We start from the raw sequence: 26453 nt of genomic DNA, 5'->3' as shown, positions 1-26453 counted from the left end.
CGGAAGCTGAAAATAGGCACCCTCCACTCTTCACTGAGCTTTCACAGAAGAGCAATGAATCTGTCTCCCCAGTTTCCGTAAGAACTCGGTGTTCACCCAGAATTTGGCCGAGCATTTTTATCTCAGGCATGCAACTGAGTTTCAAATTTTCAAATTTTAAGGACTCCTGCTGTTCCTCTCGGGGAGGGTCTTGCCCCCCTTTCTGCATTTTGCTGGGCCCCTTCCAGGAAAGCGGTCTCAGGAGCAGGCAATGGTTCAAAGTTTCATGGCAGCACAGAGCAGAAAGCCGGCGCCTACAGTTCACTGTTCTCAGCCAGTTTCCGGGCTCTTGAGGCCTGGGAACTCCTTCGCGCTCGGGCAGCACCTGATCTTCTGGTGACCCCAGGGATCCTCAGACCACACTGTCACACCTGGCATTCCACCCCGCTTCTGAGCACATTTAAGCCAGGCACGTCCCCCACTGTAGCAGATTTCTAAAAGTTATGATTTTGCACTCCGCTGCTTATACTACCTTAGGGTGCTCCCCCCAAGGGTGCCCCCCACCCCCCGGCAAGCAGGCTCCCTCCCCTCGCCTACCCTGGGCTCTACCTAGCTTCTAGTCTCTGCACCAGACAGTGGTCATTTTCCACTTGTAGAATTGCAGTATTTGTTTTCTCAGATATTTGATTGCTTCCTCGGGGGTTCAGAATGATTTGGTAACTATCCAGTTGCATTCGAGGAACGAGAAAATCTTAGGGTTCCCTAACTTCTTTCTCTGCCTTCCTAACTCCCCATGCGTGTGTTTGTTTGTTTGTTTTTTCCTGATAGTGCAGGTCTCCTGGCAAGGACTTGCCCTAGTTAATTATTTTACTTGTCTTATTTCTGAAAATGTGCTTATTTTGCTTTGTTTTTCTTGGATTTTTTTTTTCACTAGACATTATTTTGGGTTCAAAATGTTTTATTTTCCTACTTAAAAACTGTTTTTCTTTTTTTTTTTTTTTAAAGGTTTTATTTATTTATTTGACAGACAGAGATCACAAGTAGGCAGAGAGGCAGGCAGAGAGAGAGAGAGAGGAGGAAGCAGTCTCCTCAGCAAGCAGAGAGCCCGATGCGGGGCTTGATCCCAGGACCCTGGGATCATGACCTGAGCTGAAGGCAGAGGCTTTAACCCACTGAGCCACCCAGGCGCCCCTAAAAACTGTTTTTCATTCTCTTCCAGCTTCCATATCTGCCAATAAGACAATACAATTCCATTGTATGAAATGCATCTTTTTTTAAATGGCTGTTTTCAAGAATCTCATTATCTTTCGCTATTGGTAGTTTGTATATATTATATTTTCTTCGTATTTATCGGACATGGACTTTATTAATTTTCTAGATCCTATATAGTTATCTCAGTCATCAAATTTGAGGAGTTGATGGTCTTGTTTCTTCAAGTAATTTTTCTTCCATATTCTTTCTCTTTTCATTCTCAGACTCCATGTACACATTTCCTTTTTCTATTGTGCAGCCATTCCCACAAACTCATTTTATAATTATTTTTCTTTTTTTAATTTAAATTGGATTATTTCTATTGTTTATTTCCATTATTTCCATTTATTTTTAGGCTCATGGTCTTTTGTCAATTCCATCTGTCGTAAGTCTCCCCAGTGAAGATTTTTTTTTCAGATATTGAACTATAAGTTCTAGAATTTCTTTCTCTTTTATGGTTTCTCTTTTTCTATTAATGTCTTATATTTTTATTCATTGAGAGCATTTTTTTTATAATGTTCTTTAGAATAACTATAAATCTTGTATAAAATACTTGTCCATTCCAATATCTGGATCATCTCGCACTCAGTATGTTGATTGTCTTTCTCTCTCTTTTTTTTTTTCCAAGACTTTATTTATTTGGCAGAGAGAGAAAGAGCTAGAGAGGAAACACAAGCAGGGGGAGTGGGAGAGGGAGAAGCAGGTTTCCTACAAGCCCAATGTGGATCTCCATTCCAGGACCCTGGGATCATGACCTGAGCCGAAGTCAGACACTTAACAACAGAGTCACCCAGGCACCTCTTGAGTATCTTTCTCTTGAGAATGGGTCTGGATCATGTTCTTCTAGTTATTTGTATATCACGTCATTTGCTCACCTGACAACTACCTATAAGAAATGCTTTCTGCAATTTCCATTCCAATCCTACGCCTCCTTTTTTTTTTTTCGTTACATCTTGGAGGAGAGTAGAAAGCTAAGGACAGCAAAACTACTCAAATACGACACTGCTGCTCAAGCAACTTGTTTAGAAATGTGTGCCACAAATAGTTTGAGAATGAAAGAAAACAGTTTCCTTTCAAGATTTCCCCCTCAGAATTGAGGAGGAGAAATGAAACTTCTACCTGCCTTCCTCCTATTAGCTGCTTTAAGAGATAGCCAGTGTGAGTTACAAGTTTTTGCTTTTTTATTCAACGCCATCAATCTTTGAGTTGGTATAAATTCATTATAAATTCTAATACGTCTTAATTTTTTCATTTTATTTTTTAATTTCCAGTATTTGTCATGATTTTAAAAAGTTGGCCACTATTTTCTTGAATTACTTTATTGAGCTATAATTCACATATCCTACAATTCACTCATTTAAAATGGATTGTGTGTTCAATGTTTTTTGGTATAATCACAAAGTTGTATAATCACCACCACAATTAATTTTAGAACATTTACTGCTGTTAGCTATCAGCCCCTGCTTCCCCACTCCAACACTAAGCAAACACAGATTTACTTTCTGTCCCTCTATATTTGTCTATTCTGGACATATCCTGTAAATGGAATCACATAATATGTAGTCGTTTTTGACTAGCTTTTCTCACTAAACCTAAAGTTTCTGAGGTTCATCCCTGTTGTGGCACGTAATAGTATTTTATCCTTTGTTATAACTAAATAATATTACATAAATAATAACTAAACAATATTAATAATAACTAAATGATATTATATAAGATATGTGTTTGTAAATAATACCTAAATAATATTAATAACTAAACACAAATAACTAAATAATGTTAATAATAACTAAATATTACATAAGATATATGTTTGTGTATTTTGCTAAGTATCTTGGTTGTTTCTACTTTTGATTATTATGAATAATTCTGGTATGAACACTCATGTCCAATGCTTCTGTGAACATGTTTTTATTTCTTTTGGTATATATCTAGAATTAGATTACTGATTCTATGATAACTCTATGTTTAGCCTTTCAAACAACTTCCAGATTGTTTTCCAAATTGAGTGTACCTCTTTACATTCTCATCAGCAGTGTATATGGGTTCCAATTTGTCCATATTCTTAACAACACTTGTTACTATCTGACTGATTATAGCCATTCTAGTGGGTGGAAAGTAGTATCTCATGGTGATTTTTATTTGCATTTGCTTCATGATTCATAAAGGTAAGTATCTTATCATGTGCTTACTGGCCATTCATACATATTTTTTGGAGATATGTCTATTTAGATCTTTTGCTCATTTTAAAATTGGATTGTCATTCTATTTTGAGTGGTGAGTTCTTTAATTCTAGATATGAGTCCCTTATCAGATATATAATTTGCAACTCTTTTATTATATCTATTGTGCTTTCATTTTCTTATCAGTATTGTCTAAAGCATAAAGGTTTGTAATCTTGATGAAGTTCAATTTGTCTATTTTTTCTTGCTTGCTTATGTTTTGATGTCATATTGAAGAATCTATTGCTATATCCATAGTCGTGAAGATTTTAAGCCTTAATTTTTACCTGTATTTATTGTCAGCATATTCATAGATACTTAAGAAAAAAAAAAGAAATCTGATGACCAAAAAATATTTTAACTATGAAATGCTACCTAAAATACAGGAACATGCAAAGTATATTTTTAAAAGTTCCTGTTCAGGGGCGCCTGGGTGGCTCAGTGGGTTAAGCCGCTGCCTTCGGCTCAGGTCATGATCCCAAGGTCCTGGGATCGAGTCCCGCATCGGGCTCTCTGCTCAGCAGGGAGCCTGCTTCCTCCTCTCTCTCTCTCTCTGCCTGCCTCTCTGCCTACTTGTGATCTCTCTCTGTCGAATAAATAAATAAAATCTTTAAAAAAAAAAAATAAAATAAAAGTTCCTGTTCAGTATTTCCCTGAACTATAGTACATCAAAAAATAATGGAGTTTTTTTCCTGAGATCAGCTTCATGACCTACAGGGTCTTTACACTCTCATCTACTTTCTTGGTCTCTAATCACAGTTCTTGATAACTTTCATCTAATTGTAATAGTAATATAATTCAAAATGAAAAATTATAAAATATAGGAAATATAAAAATTTGCAAGTATTTAATTTCTTAACCTAATAACCTCAAACTACATTGAATTGTTACAGCCATACTTTGTATTTCTTCCTTATTATCTCTAAGTATTTAAATATGTCTAGGTAATCTTAGAAGTGTAGTATTGTAACATCATAATTTTTGCTTATAACTAGGGTTACCTTTGTGTATGTTTTATCACCTCTTGACTATACTGGAAGTGCTGTACTAGGATTTGTAAATATTTCAGTCTTGTACTCACTTGTGGAAGATTATGTATTTGTGCCTTTAGGGATTATTTAGTACTTGATGAATAATTAGTCTCCCATTAGAGGACTTATTAATATTTGCTAATGCTTGCTACAAGCATAAGCGGTGATAGTTTTTGTATTTTTATGATGTTAGGAAGATAGATAGTACATTAACAACTTTATTTCAGAAGAAGTAGGCTCAGAAAGCATTGAAGTTATCTTATAAATTTTAGACAGTTGGAAGAGGTTAGAGGGAATTAACTGAATTGAGGCCCATGCTCACTTTTTGTGGGTACTGCACAAACAGGGGACCCAGTGCTAAGATTTACCCAGGTATAATGTAGTCCTCCTAATACCCGAAGCACTGCTCTCAGCTTCTAAACTTATGAACCTCTGAAAATCCAAGTTCAAAGTAAGACGGAGATAAACAACACTTGAAAGAATAAAGTATAGAAAAGAATGCATACGTATACATGTAGGATTACCTTTTTTTAAGATTTTATTTGTTTATTTGAGAGAGAGAGAGAAGGAGCACAAGCAGGATGAAGGGCAGAGGGAGAAGCAGACTCCCCGCTGAGCAGAGAGCCTGATGCGGGACTCGATCCCAGGACACTGAGATCATGACCTGAGCGGAAAGCAGACGTTTAACCCACTGAGTCGCCCAAGCGCCCCATGTACAACTACCTTTTAAAATTATATTCAACGGAACTACGCTGGGTTCATTCACACATGGGGTATTCAAATTTCCCTTCCTGACAGACAATCCGAAAAGATTCCTTTGATGTCTTTGCTTTAAACGGCCATTTACAGTCAAATTCAACAAAATCACCTGTTTTCACATAAAGTTTTCTGATGTCTTTCCATCTTAACTGTATATTATTTTTGTTCATGTTAACTTCAGAAATTATACAGGCATCTGAAAGAAGAAATAATAAAAATAAATTCTTAATAATATAAATTTTCCTTTCCAAGAATTAAATAAAATTATGAATGAATATTAAAACGACTGTTTATTGAGTTTGCCAGATACTGTTCTCAGTATTTTGTATGCATTTTCTCTAAATACTACATATCCTTCCCCTGGGCTACATAAGAGGGAAAGGGGCTCACAAAGGTTGAATAAGTTTTCCAAGGTCATGCAACTGAGTGAGTGTTTTGAGTCAGAATATGGAAACTGGCAGTTTGACTTCAGACCTTGTGCTCTTAATTCTTATGCATTATATACCTAAATGCCACATACCAATAGGATTAAATTAAAATGTTCTATTAGGGTCAATGTTATTCATTCACCCTCCTTTCCCAACTCAGGATTCTCTTTTACATTGTTTCCAAAATGTGCACAGTGTGAGCACATGAATATATTAACATCTTATTAGTAAAAATAAGTTTATTTCCATCTACAGTACAGAAAGTTGGCTGAAGAAAGCAACAATATATATAAAAACCAGTCATCTCTTTAAGTATTCACTTAGTATATTCTTGAAGGTAACTATCAATGAGCTATTGTATTATTTATTTAGCATTCTTTCTCCACAAACTAATTATTGATGGTTCGTGACTTTTATGAAACCTTGATTTCTGTAAAAGAGAAGTGTTACTTTCCCCCATGATCAGAGTCCACTACTTTTTTAAATTCAGCGTTCTTGGAGGTAGCATCCCCCTGAGTAAATAGTACACCCTGTCCCTACTAGCAGCGTGTTCTCCATAGCCCATCATCTCTGATATGGGACTTGTTCAGAGTTGGTGAAGTAAGTCCAAGGTCAAATGGGAGGAGCCATCCGAGGCAGTGGCAACCATAAGGAACTTCCCTAGATTTGCCAAAGCCCAGGAGATTGTAAGATACATTACCAAGTATTTTGTTGATGACATGTGACAGACCAGTCCTTGTACTGTTAAGGAGAGGCTGACTTTTTTTCCTCCCTTACTTTTCTGTAGACATGAAATGAGAAGCCACCAAAGCATCAGGCTTGAATACATGAAATTTGGGACCAGGATGCTGGTCCTAACTCCTCCAAATACTTGCCAAATGGCTTGATCAATGTCAGGCAGGTTTTCAGCTCAATTCAATTGAAGTAGAAGTCATCCTATGAAATTAGTCCATGAAAAGTTTACTATGAATAACAAATATCAGATTCCAGGAGAACATGAAGAACTCACCTAGGCATCTTGGTGGTTCTGACCACTGTCCATTTCTGCATGCTACCTCTATGGAGCCCTGAAGCTCATAGAAAGACTGACAACGGTACTGGACTGTTGATCCTGGAGGATATACTGATAATGGGAATGAGGTGATGTCTCCATTGCTAACAAGTGGAGGGGGACCGCAATATAGTGTGGCCTCTGGAAAGTAAACAACATTTATGGGTTGAGAGAAAACCAACATGTAGTTTAAAATAGTACAAATAAATCTCCTTATATTCTATCTTCCATGTCTTATATGATGTCTGAGAGCTCAAGTATCTGATTATATAATTTTGATAATACAACCTGATAGCCAAAACTATTATAGTGGTTCTTTTTACCCTAAAGTAAAATATACTGAAGTATTAAATATATATGTATTATAAGGACATGCAAGTATAAGTATTAAAAATAGTTTTTATTTAAAGCAAAAGGAACAGATAAGTAAATCTTATCTGGTCTACTGTCCATCATCTTCATAAAAAATTTATTTAAACAAGAAAGGTAAAAATAAAAAACTCCCTTTCCACTTCTATTCTCTGGGACTACTGTTATTTTATGCAAATATTTTATGATCAGTACATAATCATAAACTCATAGTTCTACTGAAATAAATTATTGACATACTATTTTCCATTTGTTTTCTGATTCCAAATAATAACACAGCATCTTTCTCTGTCAATAAATGTTTGAATTTCATTTTAAGAGTAGCTGGGATGGGGCACCTGTGTGGCTGAGTCAGTCAGGTGTCTGCCTTCAGCCCAGGTCATGATGCCAGAGTCCAGGGATCGAGTCCCACATCAGGCTCCCTGCTCAGCGGGGTGTCTGCTTCTCCTTCTGCCCCTCACCCCACTCTCGTGCTCTCTCTCATTTCTCTCTCTTTCAAGTAAATAAATAAAATCTTTTTTAAAAAGAATGGCTGGGGAACAGGAGCAATTGGGTGGTTCAATTGGTTAACCTGACTCTTGATTTCTGCTTAGGTCATGATTTCAGGGTTGTGAGATTGAGCCCCACACTGGGCCCCACGCTCTGTGAGGAGTCTGCTGAAGATTCTCTCTCCCTCTCCCTCTGCACCTTCCTCTGCTCACTCTCTCTCTCTCTCAAATAAATAAATAAATCTTAAAAAAAAAAAAAAGAAAAAAAGGAATGGCGGGGATACATTCCATTGTACTGATTTCTCTTCCCATACATCACCAAAGATATAGATAAAAAATGGCCAAATAAATACTCTTATCCCAAATTTCTTCTACCTCTTGTTTCACTGAGTTACTAGTTCTGCATTTTTCTTAGAGTAACTCTTTCATGTGAGCATTAGATTCCTTCCCCTTTAAATTCAGCAAAGACCCTACTCCATGAATTGTCCCCTTTTGTCTGTATTATCAATTTCTCCTTACCTGTCAAATCATTCACCAATATACAAACATGCTGAAAATGTCACACTGAGTAAGGTAAAATTTCCTTTTATCCATACCTACCCCCCCAACCCCATCTAGTTACTGCCTCATTTCCCTATGCCTATGAGAGCAAAACTACTTGTTTCCTAGCCTCCCTGGTCTGACTTAATCACCTCACATCCTCTCCTGAACACACTGCAAATAAGTATTCCCCCCTACTGAAGTAACTAAGCAAAGTTACCAATTACTTTAGGTAGCTAAATTCATTGTTCAGCCATCAGTCAATTTGTCTCATTCTAGGTAGTCTCTGACATGTTCACTGTCCTGTTGAATGATATTCCTTGGCATTGCTTCTAGGACACCAGCTCTGGTAATGTAATTTATGATAAATATTTGGTTTTTCTCCCCATTGCTGGCCCAGAGGTCCTAAAGCCCTCGGGATTGCCCAAGTGATGAGAGCAGTACATGTGTCTTTTGTTATGTCAATGAGATGAATTTTGGAAAACTCAAAGGTAACCCGAGGATAGGGTGGTTGTGAGGAGAACTAACCATGTGATTAGAAGGTGGAACTTTCTGGAGGGACTGGAGGTTTGAATCAATCACCAATGGCTAAAGTTTTAATCAATCTGCCTATGTAATGAAACCTCCATAAAACTCCAAAAGGACGTGGTTCTGATGTTTCTGGGGTGGTGATCTTGTGGAAATGTGGGGGGAAAGTGTGGGCTGGAGAGAGCATGGAAGTTCTTGCTTTTTCCCCATACCTTGCCTTATACATCTCTTCCATCTGGCTATTCCTGAGTTACGTCTTTTTATAATAAACCCATAATCTAGTAAGTAAAACATTTCTCTGAGTTCTGTGAGTCACTTTAGCAAATTAATCAAACTCGCGGAGAGGGGTTGTGGGAACCTCTGATGTATATAGCCAGTCAGTCAAAGACACAGATGGCAGCCTAGACATGGAACTGGCCTCTGAAGTGGGGGTATAAGAAGTAGTCTTCTAAGAGGGCATTTTTTAACCTGTCATATCTGAAGCTGTCTCTGGGTGGATAAGACAGTGTCAGAACTTAGGTAAATTGTAAGGACACCCAACAGGTGTCCAAGACTTGCTTGTTGGATGTGGGGGAATCCCCTACACACACACACACACACACACACACACACACACACACAATGTAATTGTGTCCTAGAATCATTTTATCAGCCTTCCCTTGTTTCTCTTCCACAACTCTATCTGGCTGCTTCTCATTTCCCAGATCCCTAATAATGGAGAGTCGCCAAGGCTGTCACTTTGACCGTCTCTCTTATTTAGTCATTTGAATTCTCTATGTGGTCCCATCCAGTCCTATAGCTTTAGATATTCTATATACTTACGGTTGCCAAATTTACATCTTAGCCCTGACCATTTCTGTATTGTCCATTATACACCTGTCAAGTAAATGTACTTAATAGAAGTGGGTATCCAGTAGAGATCTCAAACTTGTTTCTTCTGTGGCCACTGTTGCAAGTACTTCATAGAGGAACAGTTTTTGAAAGTCACAGAACTGGATAACTAGATGACAATTTAATGCTTTAGAATAATAAGTGCAATAAATAAATCACAAGTTCTTTTTCCTGTTCTTTAGATAAAACAAAGGAGATTAGAAAACACTTTTTAAGTAGCATTAGAAATGAACTACTAACCAATACATTGTGGTAAGGACTGCCATTGTCCATCTATACACACAATTTCTCTTGGTCCATGAAGTAGATAATTTTCTTTGCAGAGAATGGCTACTTTTGCTTTATTCCGATAATTCACTGTGGTTAGCATTTTCTGAGCATTAGGTATCTGAGGTGGAGGTGGGCACAATTCTCTCCATTTTCCTAAAAAAGTTTGGAATTTAATTATTTCACTAACAAAAGCTAAGGAAAACATCTCAACAAGATAATATTTCAGTATAGTGGAACATCCAATAACTAGTAACTCCCTCGGGATGTGTGTGTGTGTGTGTGTGTGTATACATATGATGCTTTAGTAACGAATATACTTTATCTTTTTTAAAAGATTTATTTATTTATTTGACAGACAGAGATCACAAGTAGGCAGAAAAGTAGAGAGAGGGGAAGCTGGCTCCCCACTGAGCAGAGAGCCGGATGTGGGGCTCCATCCCAGGACCTTGAGATCATGACCTAATCTGAAGGCAAAGGCTTAACCCACTGAGCCACCCAGGTGCCCCAAATATACTTTATCTTAACATAGTTTATGGTTTGTAAAGCACTTTTGTGCTATAACCACTGGATTAAAATTTCTCTGGTATTCCCTTCTATTTCCTATTCATTATTCCATCAGTACTCTTATATAATTTTCAAATTAACCTTTTTACATTTTTTCTAGCTAACTCATATGATTTAAAAGTTATGTATGTGTGATTCAAACAAGTTAAAACCAAAAAATTAAAATGGTAATAGTAATGATAAAACCAATGAAGACTTCCCCTAATAACCTAACCCTTGACCTCAATGAAAGATTTTCATGATTTGCCTTTTGTTCTAAACATGACAATGACTGGCAATTGATGTAATTAGAACACCTCTGTTTGAGTAGGAATGAACTTCATTTTGATGGTTTAGTTTATTCTAAGGGAAAAATTTTTAAATGGTCAATTTGGCGCTAAAATTTCATTATCTGAGCCACATCCCACCTCCTGACCTAGGCTGATAAAGTGTTCTCCTTCAGCTCGTTTTTTTTTTCCAGAATAGGTGTTGCTGTCTAGTGGCAATTCCCTTCAAAATAATTAAAAATAAGTTGTTAGATAGTTTTAAATTCCCACTATACTGTTTTCTTTTAAAACCAAGATAGAAGAATGAGCTAGTATCTTTTGTTTAATTACATTTAAAAATATGACAATAGAGTAAAAATTTCAAAAATTATCTTAAAATAGAATCTAAGATCTAAATTCAGCCAAAATACACACATAGTCTCTGAAACCTGAATTTTCATTAGTTGTTGTTTATTTTTTTCAAGGGAAGATGTACACACTAGAATTATATGCTGCAAATCCTCTAAGCAAAAATTATTTCTGTGAAAAACTAGAGGGGTGTCTGGGAGGTGGGACAACTCATGCCTATGTTCTATATGACTTGCCCTATTTATTTGTTGGTTTGAGAAATATGTGACATAAAAGAATTTAATTCCAGTGGCATCATTATTCCAGTCAACCTTTAATAAGGCTGGTCTTTCATGAACTGTTTTGGCTTAATAACTCACCCTTCAAAAGAAAATGAAGATTAGCCTGACATTTTAGCCTGACCTTGGGGTTGTTGGGTCCCCCCAAAATTGGGTACCCCAATAATGGGTCCCTGATTAAAGGAGCGAGACTGATACAAAGCGAAGGTCAAGCAAAGCTTTATTTCATACCAAGCATCAGGAATCAGACCGACCATCAAAGAGACCGGTCGGGGCCACCCCTTATAGAGAGGATGACCCTTCCCTGCTTTCCAAACTAACTTTTATAGAGCAAAGGCCATGTGGTTGGGCCTGGCCACACACAGGTGGCCGATGAGATTGTAACACACACAGGAAACTCCACAGTGCTGCTAGGTGACCAATTGAATTACAATTTACCCTAGTAGACATTTGAATCAGCCTATCACCTAGTTAAGAATTGGTGCCCAAGAGGTGCCCAAAGGCTGGGGCCCATACTCCTTGGTAGGAGAGAGTATGCGCCCCACTGATTGAATACCTCCACCTGGCCTGATCCACCCTTGTATTTGGACTTTGTTAGGTGGGACTGGTTTCCCAGACTTGCTTTTAAATAAGTTCCCCTGGGGGAGGGGAGGGCAAGGTCAATTTAAGTTTTACAACAAAATGGCAGTTCAACTGGGGTGAGGCTGCTCTGGCTGAATAGGCCCTTACAGGGTGAGTGAAGGCACTTCGATTTTGATTTAGGTCATGATCTCAGGGTCCTGAGATCAAGCCCCACATCAGGCTCCAAACTCAACACAGAGTTGGCCTGGGATCTTCTCTCCATTTCCCTCTGCCCCTCCCACTTGTGCTCTCTCTCTAAAATAAATGTGTAATTTTTTTTTAAAAAGATTAGCCTGGTATTACTGTTATTGTAAATTTTCAGTTAATAAAGTCTGATTCACAGGCTAGAGGACAAGCTATGGGAAGCACATGAAAAGAAGACCAGGCACATTCAGCAGATGGATGGGGCTTTACTATGTAGACTATGGACTCTAAAAAACAATCTGAGGGGTTTGAATTGGCGGGGGAGGGGGGAGGTCGGGGTACCAGGTGGTGGGTATTATAGAGGGCACGGATTGCATGGAGCACTGGGTGTGGTGAAAAAATAATGAATACTGTCATGTCGAAATTAAATAAAAAATAAATTTAAAAAAAAGAAAATCAAGTTGATACAATAAATCAAATTTTTTATTATTTTTATCTAACTCATATTGTGTAATTGGGGGATTCTAAATACCACTGCTAATGTGTTCTATAAATTTTATATAGTGTTTTTAGTATTAAAAACTATCAGTAATCTGGCAACAGGCAATGGAACATTATGTACAGTACATAATGGAACATTACATACTGCCTTATCTAATATAAAAACATATTTAGGCTCTAATGTTAAATCAACCATGAAGAATATTTATTAATGTAAAAGATATGATAATAAGGCTAATGAATGAAAGGCCACTGAGGTATAATTTTAAAAGCTGCTGCTTCTCCACATAGGCAAGTATGTTTTTCCCAAAGTCACTTGAGTAGCTCTCTCAGACAAACATAAAGCATCATAGGGAATGAGAGTGGCAGCATATTTTTTTGTCATTTGGCAGAAAATACCTTTTCTCCCCAAATGGAGATAAAGGTATGAGTAGACTCAAAAGGAGAAAGGACCTGTCAGGAAGTGAAAAAAAAATTACACAAAAAATTCTGGGATTTTTAAGTAGCAATAAAACAATAATCACATTCTCTTTCTCCCAAGACTTTTTTGTGTAGATTTTGCCAAGATGAAAAACTGATCAAGAAATATGGTTTGGAAAGGGAACTCGGGACTCCAAAGAGAACTCAAGGGGAAGACAGGTGAGCAATCTGAAGTTATCTCAGCATTAAGACTGGGGAGAGACAGACTTTCTGGATGCTTTATTTCGATTTTCTTGCCTTAACATCAGATGTTATCAGGATACTTGGAAAAGACTGACACATGTTTGTTTGTTTGTTTGTTTGTTTGTTTCTGATCTCTTAGAAATTTTAAGTCATGCTAGCCTTCATTCCACTTATAATATTCTTTAAAAACTCTACTATTTTATTTATGTTTATTTTTCTGGTAGGTTTCTCACCCTCTCACCATTCCAGGAAGGATGAAAGCAGCAACGTGACTTTCTTTTTTCCTTGGAGAGAAATTTCTGGAATTTCACTAATTTTTTTCTTAGCTCTCTGATAGACTTTTTGTTTAAACTATAATTTTATAGTTTATCTTGATTTTTTCTCATTTTCAGAGTATAAGTAACGTTATCTTCTTCCTTTTCTTAATAAAAGAAACTAAATTCTACAGATGTAGTAAAGTTACTTTTATAACCCTGCTTATTTCATCATTTTTCCTTCTACCCTACCAAATGTGTTTAATTTCCAGTTTTTATTTTCTACTCTCAACACATACATATGAATCTATATTTAATATATTATTAGTGTCTGTGAATTTATTTTTTTAGCATTTATAAGGGCTATGCTATAGCATATTGTAAGGCAACTTGCTTTTTTCATGGACTATGATGTTTTGAGACCATATATGTTTGCATATACAACACAGAGCATTAAAAGAATACTCTTATTTCCTTTGCCTGGTCTTCCAAATTCAATTATACCAAGATGTAAAGTAAGATAATAGAGGCACCCAGGCAGCTCGGTCAGTTGGGTGGCTGACTCTTGATTACAGCTCAGGTCGTTATCCTGATCAGCATCCTGAAATGGAGCCCCAGGTCAGGCTCCGTGCTCAGCACGGAGTCTGCATGGGATTCTCTCTCTCCCTCTGCCCCTCCCCCTACTCTATGCCAGCTGTGCTCTCCCCCCCACCAAAAAATAAAACAAGATAAAATAAAATATAAAATAAAAAAGTGAGATGATAGAAACTTTTATAACACATGCCAAGAGATTATAAAATATACTCTGTCATCTTTAAAATAGTATTACAGATATTCTTGAGATGCAAAAGAAATGAGTTTTAAGGAGCCAGTAGTGAAGGTTTCTTTAAAAAGTGCTGTCTGCATGTTACATCACAGGAGAGAGAAGGGGGAACTCCCATTCAACTTAAGCCAAGTAAAAACAGGAAGCTTCTAAACATCTGTTTTTTCCATGGAATTAATGGTCCAGGGAATAGTCTCTGACCCAGGTAAAATTTAAGATTAACTGAAGTGGTCTGTCTGATAAAACGCCTAAAAGACATAGCTGCACTGGTGATTCTCTCCATTTCCAAATCTTAGTGGCTAGAATTGAACCCATGGGAAAAAGCTAGCTGTGGGTTGCCTTAAAAGGGCTCTCCCAGAAAAGTCAACTGTGGGGAGTGAAATAACTCTAATGGAGAAATGGACTCCAAATTGAGGGCTGGTAGAGTTTTGTCAAGGCAACATCCTTTGTCAAGGCCAATCCCTGGATAAGGGTAATCTCCAGAAACAGCATTCTCCCAAGATCTGTAAATGCCCTTTTCATAGTGTTTTCCTTTTCAATTATGTTTTTAATTTCTTTATTTTCAAAATTGTATTCTTATATAATTTTTCCTATATTTGTATTTTTGTCTGCTTTTTGGTTATAGAAATGTCTATTTGGACCGGCCCACTATTCTTCTTGACTAGAGAAGAATTGATTAGAAGGTCTGCTTATTAATCTTTTCCAAAATTAGTATTATTTCATGGATCAGCCATAAGTAAAATATTCTATTTCATTCACACTGCTTTGACTTTTATTATTTACCTCCTACTATTTGGAGTTTACTTTTCTTAGCTTTTGGGGAGATAGATAGATAGATATCTCCAAGCTTATTTTTTTAAGACTATGAATGTCACTCCAAATTTTAGGTTGCATTTCATAGGTTTTACCACATGTTCTTACAATTATTATGTAGTTTTTACTATTTATCAAGTCATTTGGAAGAGAACTATTTCACAAAATGAAGGGTAGGGGAGTAGATAAATGTTATTATTTTAAATATTATTTCTCTGTGGTTATAGAAAGTGATCAATAGGTATTAGTATTTGAAACTTGTAAGAATTATTTAATGCACAGTAAGTAATTTAAGTAAACATTCCATGGGCATGGAAAAGGCTTTATAATTCTTTTTTTTTTTTTTAAGATTTTATTCATCTATCAGAGGGGGGGTAGAGAGCGAGCACAGGCAGACAGAATGGCAGGCAGAGGCAGAGGGAGAAGCAGGCTCCCCGCCGAGCAAGGAGCCCGATGTGGGACTTGATCCCAGGATGCTGGGATCATGACCTGAGCCGAAGGCAGCTGCTTAACCAACTGAGCCACCCAGGCGTCCCAGGCTTTATAATTCTTGAAATTCTCAGAACAATATTTTTTCCTTATATAAGAATAAAATTATATTGAATAAAGAAATTTAATAAAAATAAAAACATTTTACTTACTTTTTAAAAATTAGCTACCTTACCTTCTTGAAATTATTGTTTACTTAAATTTAACATTTTCTATGTTTTACTCACAATTTCTAATTAATTATTAATTAAGAATTAATACTTCATCTTGCTGATTGGTATATATTTTATATGACTTCTTTCAAAGGATGATTTTTTTTTTAAGGTCGCTCTTTTTTTTTTTTAATTAACATATAATGTATTATTAGACCCAGGGATACAAGTCTGTGAATCTCCAGGTTTACACTTCACAGCACTCACCATAGAACATACCTTCCCCAGTGTCCATAACCCAACCACCCTCTCCCTACCCCACCCCCTTGCAAGCCTCAGTTCGTTCTGAGAGATTAAGAGTCTCTTATGGTTTGTCTCCCTCCCAATCCCACCTTGTTTCATTTTATGAAACAAGGTGGGATTGTTTCATCCTATCAAAGGATGATTTTGAGTGGTAAATTCTCTTGGTCTTTTCTATGTTTAAAAATTTCTTTATTTTGTAATCATCATAATCATATGTAATAATAAGGAATTTTGGTATAGAGAACAATTGGTTGCCAATTATTTCCTTTAAGCCCTTTGGAGATATTACTGTGTTTATTCTTACTTCTTATATTGTTGGTGAGAAGTCTGAAGTCTACTCTATTTTCTCTATTTTATTTTGATTTCTCTGTAAGTTCTATATCTGGTTTATTTTAATTTAAAATGGTGCCCATTTTATAAATGTTTCTAATTTATAGTCCTGTTTCTCAAATAATTTGAAAATAAACCTTTGAGGAATGTGAGATTTAATCTTAGGAAAATAATTTCTTTTTTTTTTTTTTTAAGATTTCATTTATTTGACAGACAGAGATCACAAGTAGGCAGAGAGGCAGTCAGAGAGGAGAGGAAGCAGGCTCCCTGCTGAGCAGAGAGCCCAATGTGGGGATTGATCCCAGGGTCCTGGGATCGTGACCTAAGCTGAAGGCAGAGGCTTTAACCCACTGAGCCACCCAGGCGCCCCAGGAAAATAATTTCTTTTTTTTTTTTTTTTAAGATTTTATTTATTTATTTGTCAGAGAGAGAGAGCGAGAGTGAGCACAGGCAGACAGAGTGGCAGGCAGTCAGAGGGAGAAGCAGGCACCCTGCGGAGCAAGGAGCCCGATGTGGGACTCAATCCCAGGGCACTGGGATCATGACCTGAGCCAAAGGCAGCGGCTTAACCAACTGAGCCACCCTGGTGTCCCAATAATTTCTTAATCAGATAATTTTCTTCCCTACTTTCTACTTTTGGTCCAGAATTTATAGTATTTGTTAGTTATCCTTCACGATGTCATTTGGGTTTTAGTTTCTTCCTAATGTCACTGAAGACTAAGTTTTTGTTCTGTTTTTACAGTTCTCTTTTTTCTTTTATGATTTCTAGAAATTGTAATAGAGTTAAAATGGGCTTACTCCATCAGGCCAGGGTTTTTAAATGATAATATTTGTCTGAAAATAGTGTTCTGAGTGTCAAACTTCACCATCAACTTAAAAATTACATAATGGGGCATATGGGTAGCTCATTAGTTTGAGTGTCTGCCTTCAGTTCAGGTCATGATCTCGGGGTCCTGGGAGAGAGCCCCGCATCAATCTCCCTGCTCGGCAGGGAGTCTGCTTCTCCTTCTCCCTCTGCCTCTCCTTCCTACTTGTGCTCTCTCTCTCAAATAAATAAATAAAATCTTTTTTAAAAGTTACACATCACAATAAATAATTTAAAAACATACTAATTGGGGCACCTGGGTGACACAGGGGGTTAAGCCTCTGCCTTCTGCTCAGGTCATGATCTCAGGGTCCTGAGATCAAGCCCCACACCAGGTTCCCTGCTCAGTGGGAAGTCTGCTTCTTCCTCCCCCTTTCCTGCTCCCCCTGCTTGTGCTTTCTTGTTCACACGCACTCTGTCTCTCTCTCTCTCTCTCTCTAATATATAAATAAAATTTAAAAAAACAAAAAATAAAAACATACTAATCACAAGAGAAATTTTCTGATAAAGATATAATGAGGTCAACAAAATTTTTTTTAAAGAATTTATTTATTTATTTGACAGAGAGAGAGAGCACAAGCAGGCAGAGAGGCTGGCAGAGAAAGAGGGGGAAGCAGGCTCCCCGCCGAGCAGAGAGCCCGACGCGGGGCTCAATCCCAGGACCCTGAGACCATGACCCAAGCCAAAGGCAGAGGCCCAACCCACGGAGCCACCCAGGTACCCCATCTACAGAGTTTTTAAAACAAACCTTACCTATGCAGTTTGGTTCAGGATACCATTTCCCATTGATGCAGATTGATTGCATGCGTTTGAACCTCGGAAGACAATTGTAATATAATCTGGTACTATGATTATATTGACTCAGAGTTGGTCTTATCCGTATTCCTAGATGAAATTTTGGTCTGCTACATCCTTTAAGTTGGTCTGTTTCTATAAAAAAGAAAAATATTCATACATGATAAGAATATTGAGCAGAAACTAGCAATTATTTCAATAAAACTTCTGACATATTAATGGCGTAATTAAATTATGTTGGATGACTTCAAGCAATATCGCACAAAGCTAGTCTTAATTTCATTGCACAGACTATGCTGAAAAAGGGAAAAGGAAACAAAAATCTGTATTCCATTTTTAATGACAGAAAAACATGATGAAGTCTTTTGGGAAATGGAAGAGCAAGAGGGGTTAATCTGGTCCAGGGTCTTGACTCGAGGAAGTCCTTATGAAACGTCATTCAGCCTAATTTTGAAAGGCACAAAGAGACATACACATGTGATTGTTTTCCACTAAATTATGTTAAATAAATGTTGTCAAAGCATTTCAATAATAAAAAGAGGTGATGCATGACTAAGTCTGTGGGAAGTACAGTCTTAAGAGAGGAAAATCTGGACGTCTCTTGAGGTTCAATTACTCCCACATTTCAGAAGCTTAGTTAAGACTCTGACTCAATAAGTCAGAGTAGGCTCAAAGGAAGAACACCCTGATACAACAGTCAGACAATAATTTGCAATGGGCCATTTGCTAGTCTAAGTAGATTTTATTGTTATAATTCTTCCCAATTGTCCATACATATATAGATCATTGCGGAACCTTTCCTGAGGGTGTCAAAGGATGTGATAACAAGACATAGACTGCTCTGCTACCTCTCTCCCTTTATGTGTTTTTCTCCAATAATCCCTATTTATAAATTTACACTATGTGATCCTAGTGATTGGATATCTGTGTTCTCCTTATATAAAAGCTGTTGGCCACGAACGTATATAATTTACACCTTTTTATAACTAAGTCCAGGCTCTTGAGGATGCAACATATTCCTTCCCTGCAGGTCATCATGAGTGGGCAGTGACCGGGTATCTGCCACAGCTACAGTTGTCATCCCCAGGAGTGGGGAAGCTAGCTGATAATCCAAAAATCTAAGATATGATGGAAAAGAGTGGTTTTGAATTTTCTACTTTAGAGTCTTGAAGAATAGCAGCAAAGAATCTGCTAGTCGTTAAAGCTTAAAATTAAAGACTTGACTATATTGGGATTGCTGGACATAGCACATAGGAGAACAGCATCCACTGTTACTCTGAAGTAGAAGTCCCAGACTCTCTTGGTTCACAGAGACCTTAGCATCTCTACAGTCTTGCACAGTGTACAGAGATCAAAGGAAATCTTTAACAATTCAGTTTCTTAAGTAATTAGGGGTGAAGAATTTAGGGTCTTATATCCTAAATATTTAATAGATGATGGGATTGGCATGTGCTGTTCTAAACATATCTATTGATTTTAAAAATTGTAAACAATCAAATACACAAGTAGGAAACGTATTCTCACCAACACACGTAGGAAGTTCAGTCCACGTTCCATCAATACAGGTAATTACATTATTTCCAATCATTGTATATGTATCTCTGCAATTCAGCTCCACAGAAACACCATGTTGGAAGGGAAGAATAGAGAACTGGGCATAGCCATTCTCAAGGTGAGGTACAGGGCCACATGCTTTAACTTGTCCTAAGAGAATGTAATAAAAGATATGCTTACTTTTAAAAATATTTAAATCCATGTTATGCTGAGTGAAACAAGTCAATCAGAGAGAGTCAGTTATCATATGGTTTCACTTACTTGCGGAGCATAAGGAATAACATGGAGGACATCAGGAGAAGGAAAGGAAAATGAATTGGGGGAAATCGGAGGGGAAGACAAACCATGAGAGACTGTGGACTCTGAGAAACAAACTGAGGGTTTTGGAGGGGAGAGGGATGGCAGGTTGGGTGAGCCTGGTGGTGGGTATTAAGGAGGGCACGTATTGCATGGAGCACTGGGTGTGGTGCATAAACAACGAATCTTGGAAAACTGAAAAAATAAAATTAAAGAAATAAATAAAATATTTTAAATATTTTTTATGTACGTATTTATATATAAGTGCGAAGTTTAAACCATTCTGCTTAAATATTAGCATCTATTTACCAACGCAAGTGGGTACATTAGTCCATTCTCCATCGATGCACTGTATTTTCGCAGGCCCCGTCAGTAGAAAGTAGGGAGGGCATTCATATTCCACCGTCTCGCCGTGTTCATATACGGCTTTCCTTATCCCCTTTATTTTACTATTCAGGACCTGAGGAGGTTGGCCGCATGACTGTACTTGCCCTATCATAAAGAAACTATTTAAGTAATGCTTAAAGAATCTTAGGACTCTGACAAAATATAATATTACTGTTCTGGTTGACCTAGAACTAAATTACATTTATGCTACGTTCCTTTTTTTCTTCAGGTTTTCTTTTTACAGTGTGCATAGTGTCCTGAGTACTCTTTTTTCTCAAATGTAGGCTTTTTATTATAAACAATTCTGAACAAATTAAAGAAAAATGGATACATATACTGACCACCTAGATATATATGAATGTTACATGTTGCCCAAATTACTTACCTTTTTTGTGAAGTTATTTATTTATTTATTTAAGATTTTACTTATTTATTTGAGAGAGAGAGCATGTGCACAAAATGAGGAGGGGCACAATTAGGAGGAGGGGCAGAGGGAGAAACAGACACGCCATTGAATGAGGAGCCTGACACTATGCTGGATCCCACTGGGATCATGACCTGAATGGAAGACAGACACTTACCCCAACTGAGCCACCCAGGTGCCCCCAAAATAATTTAAAGTAAATGATAGACATAAAAATTTTTCAGAATACCTATCTAAGAAATAGGGTATTGACCTGCATATACGAAACACCTTATTGTATTTCTTTAAATTAACAATAATTTTTAATGCCATCCTATATTTTTTCTATATGTAAATATACTGATTGCCCCAACCCCCAATATTTTACAGGTTATTATAACCAGGATATTAATTGTGCCCTAAGGATTTTAAAGTAGTTCGATAATCTGGATATCATATAGAAGTAAGTACTTATCAAATATATGGTATAATATAAATATAGATAAATAAATATAAAGTATGTTATTGCATATTGTTTTATTAATTAATATCTATACATATATATAAAATAATTTTATCAAATATTTTTTAAAAGTAAGGTCATCTGAAGCAAGTAACAAATCATTGGTTTATACTGAATAATTCATATTTTTATTTGATTACTTCTTGATTACTTAATAAAATATAAGAAAGCCCATGCAATATTTTTTAAAGCATAATTTTTTTATTGAGTTTGGGGAAAAATTCCTAACACTTCCCCATTCTGGCACCTAAATTTTTATCTGTAAAACTCCATTACATATATCATAACAGAGGTAGAATTACTCCCTTGTTAAAGGAAACATAACTAATTGATGGCCCAGCACCTCTTCTCCATCTCAGTTAAAATATCATTACCATGTTTTTACAGTTTGTCAGATTATATATATAAAGACCAATAAAATAATATATAGACATTAATATAAATTGATATAAGTTGTTTCATCAGTTCTAAAATAAATGTTGACCTTTGCATGTTGGAAAATTAGGTGACCATCCAAAGTGATAGCATTGAATTGAATCTGGTCCAACTCTTCTAAGTCCTCCTTCACAGGAAAATTCCAAGACATCTCCAGCATTGTATATTGCTTTTTTTGGGTAAACATCTATATTTGGTTTTAAAACTGGAAGAAGGCATTCTATATCTAAAATGAAATAAAAATAAGTATGTTGAAATAATCATTGTAATATTAAATTTAATATATGCTATTAAGTAGCAGGGGGCTTCATACACAGGAGCATGTATAATCTCACCTTAAAAAAAAAAAAAAAAAAAAAAAAACCTCTAATTACGTACACCCAACAAATAAGTGTAAGCCCCTTTAGAGAAATTAGGGTTGAACAGAAAGGTAAAATTTTGTATGACAATCTCCTCGGTATTGTAATAAATAAGTCCCGAGCAATCACTTATCAAGGAAATTATTTTATTTATTTATTTAACCATATAAGTTTAATAACTTTTATTTGTCCATAAAACAGCATATGAACAGTTTTCACAGATCATGTGAAAATCAGTTTTTCAAGTAATAACAATTAAAATGCAACATATTTAATTAAATAATAGGTATGTTTAAAAAGTGAGTAACTGAAATGGTCCAAATAAGAATTATGTCTAGTACATTTTAAGTAGGAGGGAACATTAAAAAGCAAATAATTCCTAATTTTACTAGGGGAACTGTATTTAGTATGTGGACTTTTTCAGAAACACGTGGCCAAGCTGCCTTCTGGGTGTTCGAAATCTTTCCATTATACCCAACCTCATCTCTAATATTTTTCTAAAAACCAATGCAGTATGAATACCTTCTGATTTAAGTAAAAATGGATACCTATATAAATATATAGGTGTATTTTTCTCATTTAATCTGTTATTTGTGGTTCATTTATAAAATTTGATATTGAAATTCACATGTGAAAATATGAATGACAGGGGCACCTGGTGGCTCAGTAAATAAAGCATCTGCCTTCGGTTCAGGTCATGATCTCAGGTCCTGGGATGGAAACCCACATTGGGCTCCCCCCTCCACAGTGAGAAGTCTGCTTCTTCCTCTCTCTCTCTGCCCCTCCCCCCTGCTCATTCTCTCCCTCTCAAATAAATAAATAAAATCTATTATAAAAAAAGAAAATATAAATGACATGCGAGACAAATACTCTGAATAAACCAAGCATATATCACTAAAATATGATGAAATATTTCTAACTAAATCTCAGAAATATTATTTAAACTAGCCAGTTTTATGCATTGTTACTGACAATTTAATAGTTTAATAACAGTTTTTACATATCCCCTTGAAATGTGACTCACTCAGCTTTAGGAAGAGCTGCACACCTGTATCTCTGTATTTTTTTCCAGTAATTTTGCATGACAATTCTTTATTTGTTATTTATATTCCCTTTCTAATCCAACTGCAAAAAAAAAAAAAATAAAAGCTCTTTTAAAAATAATTGATCTTGAAAAAAAAAAAGAAAGAAAAGGATCAATCTTGGCTGATGTAGGATTTTCCAACTGATTTATTCAAGTATGGTTATTACATGGTATTAGAGATAGAACAATGGCCTCCCCAAAATATCCACATCCTAATCCATGAAACACGCAAATATGTTACCTTCCTTGGAAAAACAGACTTTGTAGTTCCAATTAAGTTAAAGACCTTGAGATGGAGAGATTAATTTAAATTATTTGTATGGGAGTGGACCCAGTATAATCACAAGGGTTCTTACAAAAGGGAGCAGAGGTATCAGGATCAAAGTAGGACGTATGACCACAGAAGCAGAGGTTGAAGCGGTGTAAGGGAGGGCGGTGAGTCGAGAAACGCAAAGGGCTTTGAGAAGCTATAAAAGGCAGAGACAGATTCTTTCCTAGAACCTCCAGAAGGAACTGTAATTCAACATCTTGATTTTAGGACTTTTGACCTCCAGAACTGTAAGATAATAAGTGTGCACTGTTTTAAGCAATTACGTTTGTGGTAATTTGTTACAGTAGCGGCAGAAAACTAATATATATGGGGGAAAATGTACAGTCATATTTAAGGAAGGGTATGATTTGGCATAACTTGAAGGCATCTGTGCAGCGTTTATGTCAAAGACTGTGCAACACCAAGAATGGACTGTAATGTAAACTATAGACTTTGGGTGATTACGATGTGTCAGACTGTTCGTCAATTGTACAAATATGGCTGGTCGGTCAAGTTGATATTGGGACAGACTGTATTGCATGTATGGGCCAAGGGATACATCTCTGTCACTCCCCCTCAGTTGTGCCATGAAATCCCAAACTGCTCTAAAATAAACAAATGGGATACAAGTTTCTGACTATAAATTTCTTTCTAAGTTTTATTTATTTGAGAAAGAGAGAGAGCACACGCACAGAGGTAAAAGGAGAAGCAGACACCCTGCTGAACAGGGAGCCCATCATGGGACTCGATCCCAGGATCCTGAGATCAAGACCTGAGCTGAAGGCAGATGCTTTATTGACTGAGCCATCCAGGTGCCTCAAGTCTCTGACCATAAATTGTGAATTTATAATCAAATGACAAGGAAAAGGATGAAAATCCAGGAGCATAATATCTAAAGTTGCTGTAGCAGGCATAGCAAACTATAACTTTGGTGAGTTTGCTTAGTTTTGAATTATTTGGCAGCATGCATTCAAGGTACCTTTAAAACAGCGTTCACCTTGTTTGTAAATATTACAATGCATGTGGCATATAAACAACATTATTTTGGATGAGCTAAGTAGCTTTTCAAAGATCTGTTATTAAATCATTATTTAACATTGGTCTCTTAAAGCTGTTTGGGGACACCTTAAATTTTGATGATTGTTCATTAGGAAACATCTTTCAATAGAGTCTACTAAAAAAAAATACATTCAGAATTGCTTTCGTTTCCTAGAAGAAACAGTACTTACCGTAGCCTGTGGGCAACATGGGACCAGCCATTGTCACCTCATCCTATAGACGCGGGGTGCTCCCATCTCTGTTTTATATCCATCATGGCATTCATAGTCCAACTCATCACTGAGGTTAAACCATATGCTCTTACCTTTATTTCTGGCATGTGCTAGTACTGACACATCTTAAGACTTGAAGGCATATTTAAAATCAGGGTCTTATTCCTAATGTTATCCCAAGCACACAACAAGTGGACAAAAACCTTTAATCATTACGCACCAATTCACAAATTATCTTTTAGAAAATATTATGAATAATTTACTAAAAATTGATTTTATGTACATTAGAAAATATTATTAATAATTTAGTAAAAATTGATTTTATGTACATTTTCCTTATATATACATGATACTCCTAAATAAATGAAACTATTTTTAGATATACTTAAGTATTCTACTACATAAATATATATGTCTATGTATACCTGTAAATATATACATATACATAAATATATATATACATATATACATAAATATATACATCTATGTATATACCTACCATCTATAGTATCCTATATGTTCTCGTAGTATACAGTAAGTACCTGGTGTGTGTGTGTGTGTGTGTGTGTGTGTGTGTGTGTGTGTCCACGCATATGAAAATGGATCCTCCTTACAGGAAACATTAGTTCTTTAGATCAGAGACGAAATAAGTGATGACTCTCAAAGAGCCATTTTGCCAGCTGAGCTCTAGTCTCTAATCTGTCAGCGTCCATGTAATCAGACCCGCCGTGACAGCCAGAGGTGCTCGTGCTCGGGCAGTGGCTTTGCACCATGGGAAAGGAACCTCTGAAGTAAGAGACTTGGAGGTTTCCAGGGCAGCTGGCCCCTTGGTCCATTCTCCCCGCAAGAGAGAAAGGGAAGGAAAGCTTTGCTCTGGAGCAGAGACATGTTTGTGGGGAGAGAGAGAGGAAGGTTTTTACTTCTCTGAGATGTAAGCAAAGGCTCCAGAAAGACAGCTCCAAGTTTCACTGGAGGCATAGGTTAGCTCTGACGTCCAAGATGTGTTTTCTATTTCATCATTTTCTAGCCAAGTTTGCTAATACTCTGTTCAGAAAGCCTGGACCCTGCAGAAATGTGAAGACATCCTAGGAACGGTCTCCTAATAATGTGTGGTAATGAACTTGCTGAACAGAACATGCATGTAGATGAGTGTAAAAATCAGAAGTTCAGTAAGTTTTTACAAAATAAACACACCTCTGTAACTGTTATCCAGTTAAAACAACAGAATGGTCACTCACATGTTCGAAGTTCCTCATGACATCTCTAGTCATTAACCCTCTCTTTTCCGTAAATACCACAGAATAATTTTGCCTTTTGTAAAATTTATGGAATCTTTAAACCTCATCTTCATATTGATGAATGTCAGCATTGTTTTTGTGGTTAGCTGTAGTTTATCACATTCTTTCGTTACTTAAATAGATCAGATTTTTAAAGGTTAAGTACACATTTTAAAATCACCTAAAAGGACCAATCAGTGGTAACATCCTCTGATAAAATTACTAAAATTGAAAATTTAATTTACTTGCATATTACTTTCCTAAAGACTTGAAGCTGCTTAAATATGAACAGTATGGATGGTTTTCTTTTTAAGACATTAAGAATTAAGCATTAAGAATAAAGCCAATACATTTTTTAAGACGCGTGATTTACAATGTCATTAACATTGCCACAAAATTCAAATGTATGTGTATATCATGATTGATTTAATGAAGTGATTAATGATTTTATCAGTTTTCCCACAGCTTATTTTGGGGAACAAAAGGTGTGCAAGCTTCAGAAAAAATTTAGAACTCTTGTTCTAGATATTTATTTTT

General features: G+C 36.4%; 1 protein-coding gene across 2 annotated transcripts in view; it reads right to left on the bottom strand.

The window, feature by feature from the left end:
* Positions 1 to 4267: 4267 nt before the first annotated feature.
* Positions 4268 to 26453, bottom strand: part of CFHR5 (complement factor H related 5) — a 134103-nt gene continuing 111917 nt past the window's right edge. For both annotated transcript variants that reach the window (XM_059413033.1, XM_059413032.1), the window contains exons 5-11: positions 21665 to 21841; positions 20177 to 20359; positions 19541 to 19720; positions 17975 to 18151; positions 9778 to 9960; positions 6680 to 6862; positions 4268 to 5438 (exon numbers count right to left, since the gene is read on the bottom strand). In XM_059413033.1, coding sequence (XP_059269016.1) covers positions 5242 to 5438; positions 6680 to 6862; positions 9778 to 9960; positions 17975 to 18151; positions 19541 to 19720; positions 20177 to 20359; positions 21665 to 21841 — 1280 coding nt within the window. In that variant the 3' untranslated portion in view covers positions 4268 to 5241. The remainder of the gene's footprint in view (positions 5439 to 6679; positions 6863 to 9777; positions 9961 to 17974; positions 18152 to 19540; positions 19721 to 20176; positions 20360 to 21664; positions 21842 to 26453) is intronic.

This window comes from Mustela nigripes, chromosome 10, assembly GCF_022355385.1.
Source record: "Mustela nigripes isolate SB6536 chromosome 10, MUSNIG.SB6536, whole genome shotgun sequence".
Classification (NCBI taxonomy): domain Eukaryota; kingdom Metazoa; phylum Chordata; class Mammalia; order Carnivora; family Mustelidae; genus Mustela; species Mustela nigripes.
The sequence above is the reverse complement of the archived record's forward strand: the minus strand, read 5'-3'. Positions and strand labels throughout refer to the sequence as shown.